Genomic DNA, 14,852 nt, shown 5'->3' with positions numbered 1-14,852 from the left:
AGAAAATGCAGGTGTTTATATTGATCAATGTCCTGATATTGTTTTGCAAAGCTTTCAAATAAAATACTATTTTTCCAGTGATATATTCATCATTCAAGTTTATAAAAAAAATATGTAACCTTTATTTTACCAGGTGATCCCATTGAGATCAAAGATGGAGATCATTTCCACTAACTTTAGATCTTTTTGAAGGCTATTCCAGGTAAGAGGAGCAGAGCACATGAAAGCCTTTCCCATTTCAGTCCTGGCACTCAGAACAGACAACAGGACCACATCATGTGATGTCAGACTGTAACTACTGACAGGTCTCTGTCCAATCAGAGAGGAGATGTAGGACGAGAGTTAACCTAGGATAGCTTTATAAATAAACAAGTCAGCAAGGTCAGCGAAGGCCAGCCAGCCCTGGAGTACAGTGATGAGCTAGGCCCTGTCCCAATGCCCACCCTAAGCCCTACACCCTTCACTGAGGTGTGCACTTGGGCAGTGGCGGTTCTACGGGGTGGCATATGCCACCTTAGAAAAATGCCTTGCCACCCCAGTTGCCACCCTAACTGTAGGCAATGAATCTATTAATAATATTTTTTTAATGTTGATTATTAATGTTGGTGATATTTCTCCGTAGTTCATGTAAACGTTTTACTCACCAGTTTAAAATGAACTTTGCCCCCCCTCCTAAATAAAGAAAAGAATGGTTGCACCCGTGACCCGCCCACCTGACTGACCTGCCGAAACCACAACAATACTAAGCTAACGTAACGTTACGTGGTGACTGGAGCGATCCTCACTACCACAGGATATTTCCAGAGTGACAGTCAGGTAAGCAAGCTATAATTTGTTTGTTGTTGCTCTATGTTTAAAATGTTCAAATGTTCTGTCAAGTTTGACAATGTGAAATATGCGATAGAGCTCAACCACATGACTGGTGTAGTTATTCTAAACTCTTGCTAGCTAGCACTAGTGAAATGAGACAACTGTTTCCCTCAGCGTGCGCTGTTGTCTAAACGATTAGCACTAATGAAATGAGACCATCATGGTTTTCCTCAGCGCGCGCTGTTGTCAATAAACGTTACAAAAGGAATGTAGGAGCTCACAGAAACAAGTTGCAACGCAAAGTTGTGTAGCTAGCTACAGTCAGTAGCGCAGTAGGTGTGTTATGTTAACAAGTGAGACAATAATGAGGCTATCATAGTGAGATGATAGGGATAGGTTGAAAGAACGGTGTGTACGCGTGCTGTGTTTAGAATAAATCACGAAATCTACAACAGCAAAAGTTGACTGCTTATTGCCAAGCAAAACCCATAGCTTGCTAGCTTAGCTCATAAATAAAAAATTAGTTCTGGACAATGGACAGTATGTTTAATGTTTAATATGTTACAATGAGAAGACAAGGGGTTGGGGTTACAGAGGTTTGAAATGTGTGTGTGTGTCTATTTGGCAGCCTTGGACATGTTCATACTGTAGGTTGGTTGTCAGAGGACTATGGCTACTTGGGACGTCCAAGAAGGAAACTAAAAGGCTCACCAAGTACTGCTCTGTCTCTGCAATTGGCAGCCGCCATATATGGCGGAGACGTTGCTACTTGTACCCATGAGTGATGTGTTTTGTATGTGAAAGACATTGTCCATGTTAATTGTAAGTGTAGACTAATCTGTGCCTTTAGTATTTGTGTGTGTGTGTGTGTGTGTGTGTGTGTGTGTGTGTGTGTGTGTGTGTGTGTGTGTGTGTGTGTGTGTGTGTGTGTGTGTGTGTTCGGAAATGGGGCCTAAGTGCCTTGGTAAACTGGTTATCTATACAACCAGAGTGGGATGGAAAGGGCAGCCCCAATGATCTATGTCCTGGGAACTTTACAACATCCACCTGGGACCTGGAGGGTCCATCTATAGCTAAGTTTTAAGTCTTATATTACGTCCAGATTTATGGGCAGGAAAGGTGGAGTTGCACATCTTCTGGTTAAATTGTGGAACACAGATTGCATTGGGCGCTCTCTCAACTGACCAGACTTGCTGCAGGTTGCTTGACAAGAAGCCATACTCGAGTGTTTGTAACTATCCTTGGATTAATACACTCTCGTAACTCTGTTGAACTGTTGTGCTTCTTAAACCATATTGAACGAGAAATTCTACAACAGAAGCAACACTTTACCATGGAATAAAATCTCTTGACTACCGATATAGAGCAAGAAGGTTATTTATTTTGGCCTATAAGCGCCGCTACCACCACCACATCTAACAGGGCGGGGCATAGCCTATTCAAACTGTAAAAATGCATTCTCATTCTGCCGGTGTTAGCTCCGAGAGGCGTACTTCTATCGCTGCAAGGGAGCAGAGTGGCAGGCTTGACAGTCATGTACTAGAAGGAACTCTCTGTCTTACATCAGGATATCCTTCTCTCCACTTCGGTGGAGAGGAAGAGTTCTGTGGACAAGAGTTTATTCAGGCTATGCATCTTGTTGCTAGGTTACTACCACCACGTTATCTAGCTAGATTAGCTAGCGTATGGATATCTATTAACGCCCACCCTTGAATGGGTGTTTATTAATGCCACAAGCACTGCGACAAGACGAATTTCTGCCTTGTACTAGCGACATTTTAAGCTACAACGGAAAAGTAATTGACTCTAGCGGAGTCTGGATAATATAAAAAACAGCCTGTATGTTGGCAAGAGCCTCTGTAATAGGGACCAGCATAATCTACCACAGTATCATCTGCATTAAAATTAAAGTTGGCACCATCCACATTATGACCTAAACTATTAAAGCAATACATTGCATGTCTTGTGCTAATTCTCCAATTATATTTACTAAAAGTAAGCTGAATCGTCCAAACAGTCTACTCAGAAAGATAATACATTGACATTTATTATTATTATTATTACAAATTAAATTACAAATGTTTAGAAGTGAGTGTTTTAGGTCCGCTGTTATTCTCCATCTATATTTTTTTGTTAAAAAATATTGTTATCGTATGATATCGATATCGGGAACCCAATATCGTTTATCATATCATGAGCTGAGTGTATCGTTACACCCCTGCATTCTACACATCATTTTTACATGACAGACGTTACTTCCTATAGCCTGCTCATTCCTTCCTTTCATATTTTAACAATCCATAATGCCTCAGCCACCTACTGTTAAAAGATCCTCTGACCTTACCAGAACTAAACAGGTGTCCACCAATGAGAAGGTCCCTGAGCGTCCAATCCCTGCACTGCAGTGCACGACTGAAGGTCCATGCTCCGTACCCAAGGAGCCCGACTCACGCACTTTGAACAGGAAGTTGAGGAAGGAAGCAGGGGATTCTGGGACACCGAAGTCCGGCCATGTGGTGTAATGAAAGTGGTAGATCTCTCTGGTCTGTCCTGTCTAGACCACAAGAGAAGAGCACAGATTGCACAAATATAACATCATTTTGGGGGGTATATCTTACACAGTAGTCAACTGTTGTTGAGAGTACAAAGCTGTTGTTGGGAATACAAATTCAAAATAATGGTCTAGTATACACTCAGTTGCCAGTTTATTGGGTACACTTAGTGAAAACGAATGTAGTCAAATAAAACGGACCTGCAATAAATCGTCCTTCATGATTGTTCTATAGTTCAGTTAAATGTTGAAACGGTTTACAAGAGGCAGTGATTTGACTGCATGATCATTTTGGAGGATGTATTTTGTGGTGCTGTTAAACTGTTCTTAATTAAGCACAAAGGTGTTTCTATTATTTAGCCTAGCCTCACTGATTGAAATGGTAGTCAAAATAATAGAAGCGTGTGTCAGTACAAAGCAATACAATTCAAAACTTAATTAGTTTGAGCGAATACTGAATATTGCAACCTTCATGAAGCTAAGATTTATTGCAGGGCTGGTGCATTAAACGTTTTAGCTCAGAGTTCCTAATAAACTGGCAACCGAGTGTATGTGCATGTCATGAGGCCAAACAATTATACACATCAATGTTGTACTTTCTCAAGTTGGGAATTATCCATTAATTCAATACATTTTAACAATAAAGGATGTCATCGTCCAAATGTCAGACAATGGTCAGATTCAGGTTCCAGTGCTAACCTTTGTGTTATTCAGCTCCAGCACTCGTATTGTGTAGTAAGAGTTGTCTTCTTCTGAGAGTAGTGACACAACAAATCCTGTGTCTGAAAAAGACATCTGCTTTTTCTCACATGTTGGCCAGTATTGGGCACATTTTTCCTTTGAGGAGAAAACAAAGAAACAATTGAAAGGTGGCAATGTGGGCAGAATATCACCATGAATATTCTTATAAAAATGTTTCTGCTGGTTGAATGATTTGTGATTAGCCTCTCGTCCAATTACCAATCGCTCTAACGTATTTCATACAACAGGTAGTTCTGACCGTATGTTGTGATTGGACGAGAGGCTTTCTGAACTGTGCGTACAGTGTATACAGGATATAGCAGAGTTTTGAATGGTTAAATCAGCTGTGAATGTATCACTGTGCTGCTGGCTGTATGCTTTCCAATGTTACAATCACCCAGCGTGCGAATTGCTGGGGGGGATGGGGGGGATTCCCCCCCCTCTGGTTTTGATATCCCCTCCTCTGATCATTCATTTTTATCGCCGGTGGGGATACGTTTTTATCCCTGATTCTGGTCAGACTGAATATAGCAACAATTCCTGTGCCCGAAAATAGATGGTGCAATTTAGAAAAACTACACAAGCTATTTAAAAAAAAAAAGAAAAAAAAAAGATTTACAACAGCTAGTTCTAACCACGCGTTTGATTGTCATGGTAACTGTCAATCAAGCGCCTACTCTAACTAGCAAGAATTAGCAATGAAACGGGGTCAACAAAGCATTTCGTCATATTTTGCTGCGAGGAATTTGGAGGATACCCAAAACACCAGAGGTCCGTCACCAAAGCAGACTCTTCTGCTAGTGCTAAACATCGGTAAGTGACAGGATGAATATTTTACCGGTGAAAGTGCGCGTGATTGTGGACCAAGATTGATCCATGCTGAATGTTAGCCTACAGACTTGTCGGGATAGATGGCTGGTGTTCAAATTTGCTTTCAAGGCACAGGCCTACTGTAACACTGATTTGATGTAGCCTATAATGGACCTACCTTTAACTAGCCTACGCATATCACTTTTTAATGAGGTCTAAAGGTCTATGATGAGGACGGGATAGCTCTACATTCATAGCAGTGTGATCAATAACCTAACATTGTATGGTTTGGGTGTATATATAAGAATACAATAAGAGCATACAGTCGTTTCCTTTGTTCTGATGTTTACATTTGTTCAATTTCTGGACATTAAAGGTATAATATGTAATATGTGGATTAAAATAATCATTTTTTCAAAAATAATACATCCATAGGGCTTTGTGAAGGCTGCAGAGTAAAAATATTGCTTTTCCATAAAAAATTATATTTTGTCTGAAATTATTACATTATGACATTTTGACGGCCCGACAATGACACTCTGTTGATATCATACCAGCCAATAGTATTACAGTGTTGGTACTGCGCGCTGGGTTGCCAGATACTATTCTAGCTTCAACACTGAGATTAGCAGTAGCCAGCTAACGTTATACTTCCATGAATTAGCAGCATTATAGATGTTGGTTAGCATTAAGTGTGTGTGCAACTATAAAACGGCAGCTTTTCCGTCCACTTTCGCTCACTCTTTTAAGCTAAATGTTTGGTAAAATGGTTGAGTTTTGTCATCCTGCTTCTCCGCCTGAGCCCCGGCGAACCGTGCGATACGAATCTCAAAAGCTCAGTGACCGAAAAAGGAGCAAAAGTCAGATAAATATCGGGCCAGACTTTGCTTGTTGGACAGAGTTTATGGGATAAAGTTGCATGGTGACATGGCTACTTTTCTACTAGACCAGTAAGCTAGCTAACTAGCTATCGTTATCTTTCTTGGAATCTGCATAGCCAGACCTAACGTTATCTCCACACTACAGCATCTAAAGTAACTTATTACATGGCACTCTGAAATACTTGATTGTGATTACTGATTAGTGCAATGTTATGTTCCTCTCTGAGTGAAGATCTTATCACAGTATGACTGAAAAAGTGCATTCTCTGGCATTTTGGCAACCAATATGTTGTGTTGTTGCAGTTCTTATCTTTAGACACTAGATGGGGGAAATAATCCACATACTACATATTCTACCTTAAAATTGTATTTGAAAATATCCCCCCCTCTGTTTTGTTTTTTTTTTGGCAAAAAATGCAATCACCACACATCTGACTGTTTGTTGCCATTCCAGGATGCCCCTTTGGTAGTAGTATCCACACACACACACACACAAACCTCTCAGAATGTTGCATCAGTGAGTGATGCATTAACGTTAGAATAGTAGTTTCTGTTGTCTCTGCCTGCATGCTGCCGAAGTGCTGTCTGGTTTAGCTTACTGTGCCGTGTGCACCAACCTGCTAAATTAAGTGGGGGAAAATATCGATATCACAATATCTTCATCTAGAGCTCTGTAAACTAGATAGAAATGGCCTTCACAGCAAACAAGCTAGCTGAGTGTCACTCCTGACTCACTGGACTGCACAGGCAGATGTGATGGGTGGTATTATACTGTCTGGCAAATGTGATGGGTGGTATTATACAGTAGTAGCAGCACCACCTACGGTTGAGTGATGTTTACTCAAATATGAGTAATGATGAGTAATGTGCACATCCAAACATTGTGATGGACGATGACATAGTCCTACAGTACTGTGGTTTTAAAAATAAAAGCTTAATCCTATAAAATAGCCTACTGATTTTCATTATTTTATAGGCCTATTTCTTATGCATTTACACTGTATTCTTTGTCTTTTGATTAAGGTAGGCAAAGCTACCTTTAATTACACAATGATAATGGGGAATTTCATAATATTCTCTATCTTTAAGTATTCCTATAGGCCTCTAGGTGTCAAGTCCTGTTGGCAAGTCTAGGTTCTAAAGGGCTAGTCTAGGGTCTAAAGGGCTAGTCTAGGGTCTAGGTCTATGATTTCAGCAGAAGGAATCACGGAATTAGTTAGCCTAATTAAAATGGAATCAACTGTAACACGCAGAACATTGCAGAATTTTCCATTATCTGCCTATAATTGATCATTTGTTTGATTGATTACACGGACATGGGAGCGTACTTACAACTGCTTCTGTTATATTTAAAAAGTGAAAGGAGGCTGAGGGCTGCTCTAGACTCGTTTGTGAGGCTGTCGCTCGCTGCCTGGTGCGCAAGGGAGTGAATAGAGCAGGTTTATAGCATCCATTACATTTTTACATTACATTATAGTAATTTAGCTGACGCTTTTACCCAAAGCGACAAACAATAATTGCATTCAACGTAGGAAAAGCCAATGTACTACTACTTGCCAGAACTCACAAGTGCATCTCCTTTCTAAAACAAGTGACTAAGTGCATAATCTAGTGCTGAAGGCAAAGTGCAAGAATAGCGATCTAAAATACAATAGGTGCTTAAGAGGGAGGATCGTTGAAGTACTTCTTGAAGAGATGAGTTTTGAGCCTGCGGTGAAAGATGGGCAGTGACTCTGCTGTCCTGACATCAGTGGGCAGTTCGTTCCACCACTGCGGGGCCAGGACAGCGTCTGTAATGGAAATTAATTTGATCTAGCTATCAAAAGTAAAAAGGATTTGCCAAGGTTCGCTCAAAAAGGTTCAGTCTTATTTATTAAGAAAACAATATGATTGCAAAAGGACTTCAGGATAAAGCAGAGTGGTTTATCCAACAGAAGTGAAGCAGAGTGGTGTTGCACGGTCTTATATTCAAGCAATACACAGATATGACGTTGCTAGAGATCTGATTGGCTAACCCATCTTTACACATCATAATAAATGGCAGACATCATCAACAAGGGTCAAGAGTTCAGACGTGATATTAGAAAGGGCGGTAAATCTTGAATAGGTTTCAGGTAGGAACAATAGAACAATGGAAGGTCACTCTAGGCCAGACTGAAAGTCTGGGGTGCCCCCCCCCCCCTGGAGATGCCTTCCTGTTAAAATAATAAAACCATGGCTGGGGGTGTTTGGAATAGCAAAAGGCAGAGGACGGCGAACCAATAGGCTTAAGAACAAAAGGCTGAAATCTGAAAGGGTTGAGGCCAGTTGTCTCTAAAAATTCCATGACACGTCTGTCATCTTGTACTGATTACATGCTTAGTATTTTACAAATCAGAGTTGTTTTTTTATTAACCTGGGCGCTGATACACGAAAATGAACCCAACACCAAGACACCGGTAACAGCGGCAATCCTAGCACTCATCAAGCTCAACAGAGGCTGGCAACCATGTAGTTACTTCAATGGAGATGTCTGTGATAGATGGGAAACACAGGGAGCTCATAATTCCATAGGTTGGCTTTTCTACTGTTCTACTATTGCCTAGATTCTTCTATCACCGCTACAGTAGGAGAACCCTGAAGCCTATTGATTTGCCTTGATAAAAAATGAATATTGTGTTGCATTTAAAACATTGCATCCAGACAAATGAAAATGGAATTTGGGAAAGAATAGAACTCATTTCATAGGCTTGCCCCTCGGAGCAGCCATTTATTTTTCGGGGTTACAGTATGTCTGCCATAATAGCTTTTTATCGCAAAGAAACAAGTAATTTTCTGTTCAACAGATGAACGGCCTGTATTTTACGGTGGCGTATTATTTATTGACAGCTGGTTCGTTTAGGACCGTGGGAAGTAGCTAACTGGACTTATTAATGAAAAGCCCTATGGTCTCAATGTGGCAGTTTGCTTGGAGGAGAGTTGGAATGTCATATTTGTCATGGAAAAAAGTAAGAAACCACACCTAATAACTTCACTTCACTTTATTATGAAATCCGAGAGGGCAATTGATTTGCAGGGAGCAAATCAGGCTAGAGCTATATTATTGTAAATGCACAGTAAAAACCTTGTAAAAACACGTCAAAAACCTCGGAGTCATTTTTGACTCTGAACTGAACTTTGACCGACAAGTGAGCTCTGTGCTGCAGTCGTCCTTCTACCAACTACGCACCATATCCAAGATCAAGTCCTTCCTCACCCCAGTGACCTACAGAGGGTCGTCCTCATGCTCATTTCCCCCCTGGTTAGACTATTGCAACTCCCTCTCTGCTGGGGCTACAGACAAAACCATCCATCGCCTGCAGTTAGTACAAAATGCCGCTGCCAGACTGGTGTCAGGCACCAAAATGAGGGACCACATCTCCCCTGTCCTCATCTCCCTCCACTGGCTTCCAGTGAAGCAGAGAGTAATATATATAAGATCTGCATGTTTGCTTTCAAGGCTCTTAACGGTCTCGCCCCGGCCTACATCAAGGACCTCCTGGACCAGTCCCCCACCTCTAGGTCCAGGCCCAAGCTCAGATCTGATCCTGGACCAGTCCTCCACCTCTAGGTCCAGGCCCAAGCTCAGATCTGATCCTGGACCAGTCCCCCACCTCTAGGTCCAGGCCCAAGCTCAGATCTGATCCTGGACCAGTCCTCCACCTCTAGGTCCAGGCCCAAGCTCAGATCTGATCCTGGACCAGTCCCCCACCTCTAGGTCCAGGCCCAAGCTCAGATCTGATGACTAACTGAGCCTGAGGGTCCCACGGACAAACCTAGTGAGGAAGAGTGACAGTGCTTTCGCAGTAATGGCACCGAAGCTGTGGAACGGGCCTCTGAGCCTCAAGACCGCCCCCACTCTAGAGTCCTTTAGGGCCAAACTTAAAACACACCTTTTCAATGTTGTTTTCTGAGCTAGCGTGTTCTGTGTTTTGTCATGAATGTTTCAGTCTCCTGTTCTCTAACTGTTGTCTCTGTGTTGTCGTGTCTCGTTCTGTTACCTATCTGTCTCCTGGGCTGCGCCCCGGGCCCATGTAATTATTGGATGGGGGCGCATTACAAATAAAAATAACATAACATAACAGTATTTATTTTGCATTAGGCTGATCATGGTGGGTTAAGTTTGATAAAATCTTTTAGATAAAGACGGTGGAATCCAAAGGCGTAGGCCTAGTCTTGTCTTAACAGGCTAATAGCATTACGCACAGGCTGTTGAACGGCATCCGATAAAGATCATGTAAATTTAGCTATAGGTAAATTATATTCTGTTAAATTTTATGACACAGATTGCTACATAAATCTAATCTAATCATTTACATGCCATACTCCCATTGCATGTTTATCATAGCCTGAATGTTTATCATAGCCTAAAAACTATGATAAACATGCATTTTCAAGGCAGGAAGCACACGGTGTGAACTTACCGGTGGCATTATGCTGTCATGTGAAATATATCGCATTCTCAAACCGAATATTGAAACAAAAGCTCAATTTGAACCAGAACTATTTCGCCGAATGCACTACACCATACCTTTCACACTAGGTGGGTTCCCATCCAAATATATCGCAAATTGTAAGCGAATTTTGAGAAAATCCGCAAAAGAAAATGCGAATGTACGCACATTTCCATTGTTTTGTTTTGTGAATATTGGGAGTCAGCAGGTCGAGCTACTGACTCCCAATATGGTGGCGCTTCTCGTGAAAATTAAAATAAAAATGCAAAAAAACACCCGTAGAAGAAGAACCGCCGCAGCTCACTATATAGGCTACCTATATCGGCCAGTAGCCGTAAGAACGCATCATTTTTTACGGTAGGCCTATAGGATACGGCCTTAGGATTGTTCTGTACAACTCAAGGCTTAATGTTGTCCTTTCATACTACAGATGTGGGAAGTTAGAAATGTCACATGCTGCAGCATTTCACCTTCGCGGTATTTGGCAGGGAAATCCCGTTGGAAATCTCGTGGGATTTCAGACGGGTGTTATTTCGTTTTAGTGATGCACCACCGCCAGGTGGCGTCTTTGAGTAGATTTAGCAGGCTGGGCTCAGTGTTTTTCTCCTATAGTCTACGAATGAAGCATCATTAAGTTTCACATTCTTTAATTTAAATGCTCTGTTGTAAAGCACTTTGAGCTGAATTTATCTGTATGAAAGGTGCTATACAAATAACGTTTAATTGTTATTATAACCTTGTTCTCAAACACATGTTTTCGCCATCTGGATGTAATTTAATTATTAGGAACACCTATATCTAGGCCTACAGTAGCCTATCTATCTCGGTAACTGACGTCGGGTCAAGACGTGGTGGCTGTTAGGTCAAATGTGCAAAATAACATTATTGTAAATATATTTGTAAGTAAAGCTATGGTGAACGTGGGGGTTTTGCGTTTTGTTTCTGGAACGCATTCAACTGGTAGGCTACTCGTAAACCCCGGAAGTAAATTTGAAGACAGGGCACCAGCTAATGTAGCCAAGTCTGAGCGCAGTAGGCTATATGGCTTCAGCACGATACAAAGAAAAAATAAGCTTGATCGACTTGTGGATCCATACAAAATTGACATAGTCGCCATGAGTAAAGATCACTCATTGCCAATCATATCCGGACATTAACTATCTTGTGCATAGATAGCGGCAGGTTTGACAGTGAGTGCGTTCACATGCACAATATACACAATATTTTGTTATTTGAATGATCTTGAATATATATATATATTCAAGATCATTCAAATAACAAAATATTGTGTATGTTTTTATTTATTTATACCGGCCGCCAGCCGTTCCATGAACGGCTATAGGGAATGCGCAGTTTCCCGCTGGCTACAGCCTATTATATGCACAGTTTCGCGCTACGTAGGCTATTATAAATAAGTATTATTCATTGGGGGAGCTTGGACTCGCTGGGGACTGGTGGAGAGACACAGAGCCTCCCCAGACACGACATCCTCCAGTTGGCTGAAGAGCTATGCGCTCTGGCGTCCAAACAGCCACCGGCGGCGCGCCTCGGTGTCCACAGAAGAATACCCCCACCAAAATACCTGCATGGTGAAGACAAGCTGCAGCAAGAACAGAACTGTCTACGAATGCATGAAGTGCACCTAGCTGTCTGTGAGAGGCTATAGCAGAGGATATGTGCGAAGTGTATTTGAGCTGCCGCCTCAACCGTGCGTAAGAGCAGAGCGCATCAACTCGTGTATAGCTACAACTAGTAGCCCATAGCCATTAAAACGGCTTATTGTTTTATTCATATATCAACTAGATAATTCGATAATAATGGTTGAGACATGAATGTAAAACTGATGTTTTATTGATGAAAAGGGTAAAACTGAAAAACATGGAGTCATTGCATTGATCGATACAGTCCGTTCAAATAGGCATCAAAAGATAAAGTAGGCCCATTTAAAATGACCAATTACATCTTCAAATCCCTTCTAATCTTGGCCTTTGATAGGGTTTTTTCCCGCCCTACTGCCAATTATATCCGAACATTAACTATCTTGTGCATACAGAGCACAAACAATGAAACAATGAAACGAATAGATTTCCTCCCTGTCTGTCTGTGGCATTTGCTACCAGCAAACACTGAAAATACAGGTCCTCAATTTATTTAGATTAGACTAGCCTATCCAACTGGACCACTCCAATGAATGTTGAACGTAAACTACTTTTATTCTTTAGGTTTTACAGAATCGGCCTACAATGTCCACACATGCATGCGCCATCTGACTAGCTCGTCACTCGCCAGCGAACCTGGACTAGACTATTGTAACCCCCCCCCAATTCTTTTATATTCAAATAATGGATGGATGAACCGGTTTCCTAGCCCTGGATCGTGGGGAGGGGGGTAGCCTGCGTTAGCGGGTGCTTTGCCATGACCGGCCATTGAATTCGCTAGTTTGATTGATAGATGGATTTAACGTCCAAAGTAGATTGTGCAAGTATTGTATAGGCCCATGTGTAAGAGATGAATGGTTGTAACCATGAACTCAGCCAGAGGTAGGCCCTACTGTAGATTATCAGCATTATCACCAGTCTCAATTTATGTTTTCCTCTAGGCTACGTGTTGCCATTCATTTAAACCACCATCTCATCTAGACTACTTCTGTTGCTGCATTTTTACATTTATGCTTTCATGATTTTAGAGGGCAATCAACATTTTCCAGGATTCCAATAAGTCCATCCATTCATCCAACTTTGTGCTGCGCGCAGCGCAGGCTGGTAGCCTACTGTCAAGGATCACGACTGATGCACTCCCTTAACACGTCTCGCAACTTCCCAGACCATCAAGATAATTTCAATATGAAAGACCTTGGGATTCCAGGAGTCAAGGCCGTTTCAGACGGGGAGCGACATTCCGCCTGCGTTCTCGCTCGGATCAGCGGGGGACGCACGCGTCCTGCGCGCAGCGGGGAAAGCTGACTACAATTCAGCTCTTGTCGCGGGCGGGCGTGTGCAGCCTAGTTCCATATGAGAACACTCCTCGGTCCAATTCCGTATAGTAGATCCGCCTGTGTACTTTCAACGAATGTATTATAAGACATAATATCATAATAATATATATAGCCTTCAACGACCTCCTGAGCTGCCTGCCTGATGGTCTCAGGGCTAAAGAGACCGTGCGTCGTTTTCCTCACCCTAACTATTGGCATGCTATCAATGAAAGAAAATACATTGTAAATAAACATGGTTTTAGGCTATTGTTTTTATGTAGGCCTATAGGTTAGGCTATTTGTGTTCATAAGGTAACGTCATTGTAAACGAAAGTAGCCTATAGCCTATAATCCAATTGACTGGAACCAGGGGGTTTGACAAAAGTTAAGAGGCAAAATAATTTGTCTTGACTGCATTCAAGATGTATCTTTCACATTAACTTTCACCTGTTCATTCTGCCCAAATGTCACTCGCGCACCCCTCTGGTTCTAAGCCATAACAATGCTGTCCCTCTACGGGATGCGACTTTTGTCCCGCCACGGTCTCCTGTCATTTCTCCCTGGCTTGCAGGCACGACTTGCTCGCACAAAACTTGAAAGCTATGTTATCATGTAGCCAGTAGATATGCTAAGACAATTGCATATGTTTGCAAACTAAAACAAGTGAACACAATTTTACAATCGAAAAATGCTTATGAGACCATTATTTTACTTATATGAGGCAAAAGTGGTTTCTCTTCCTGAAACTATAAATAGATAGGCTTTGTTCGTAATAATTAAATTACAACCAGACAGAGAACAAGGAGTTTGAGAACGGTAGGCTCATCTAATGTGCGAGATGAGCTACAGCAATGGGTCAATGAGTGGTATTACTGCGCCCCTATGGGCAGGCGAGCGGTGGTGCGGAATGCCGTAAAGCGCCTGTTAGAATACCGCGGGTCAAGTTAGATTCTTACGTTCCCACATCTGTACTCACACAATGACTATATGGCAAAAAAATAACACAACAAAATGTTATTTTTGCAATTTAACCAGAATAGTATAGCCTACACTTCACAAAAGGATGAACGATGAAACGGCTAGCCTACAAGAACAGCATTTTGGCGAAGGATCCAAATAAAACAGAAGCCTACTGTAGGCCTACAGATGCAGCATAGAACGTAGATACATAATAATGATCTAATTAATAATTATATAAGTTAATATATGAGAATTTATCGCTTTTTACGGTAGGCTAGGCCTATGCGTCTTGTGATCACAGATGCAGCATAGAACTTTGATGTTTAATCATTATCTAGTTAAATTAATAATTATGTAATTATCTAGTTGATGTATGAATAAAACATTAAGCTGTTTTATTGGCTATGGGCTACTAGTTGTAGGCTATACACGAGTTGATGCGCTCTGCTCTTACGCACGGTTGAGCTGGCAGCTCAAATACACGTCGCACATATCCTCTGCACCTTGGCAGTGCAACTGCCACAGACAGCTTTTGTGCACTTCGTGCATTGGTAGACAGTTCTGTTCTTGCTGTCGCTTGTCTTCACCATGCAGGTATTTTTTTGGGAGTGTTCTTCTGTGGACACTGCCAGGGGCACCGCCGGTGGCTGTTT

At 41.7% G+C, this 14,852-nt stretch overlaps 1 protein-coding gene across 1 annotated transcript in view; it reads right to left on the bottom strand.

Moving 5' to 3' along the window:
- The window catches only part of ptpn2a (protein tyrosine phosphatase non-receptor type 2a), a 45,577-nt gene that overhangs the window by 9,280 nt on the left and 21,445 nt on the right, over positions 1-14,852 (bottom strand). Inside the window, exons 5-6 of the mRNA XM_084459266.1 lie at positions 4,061-4,198; positions 3,155-3,364 (exon numbers count right to left, since the gene is read on the bottom strand). Of these exons, the coding sequence (XP_084315392.1) occupies positions 3,155-3,364; positions 4,061-4,198 (348 nt within the window). The remainder of the gene's footprint in view (positions 1-3,154; positions 3,365-4,060; positions 4,199-14,852) is intronic.

The sequence above is a fragment of the Borostomias antarcticus genome (assembly GCF_949987555.1).
Source record: "Borostomias antarcticus genome assembly, chromosome: 27".
In the NCBI taxonomy this organism is placed as follows: domain Eukaryota; kingdom Metazoa; phylum Chordata; class Actinopteri; order Stomiiformes; family Stomiidae; genus Borostomias; species Borostomias antarcticus.
Note: the sequence above shows the minus strand (reverse complement) of the source record. Positions and strands in the feature narration are given on the sequence as shown.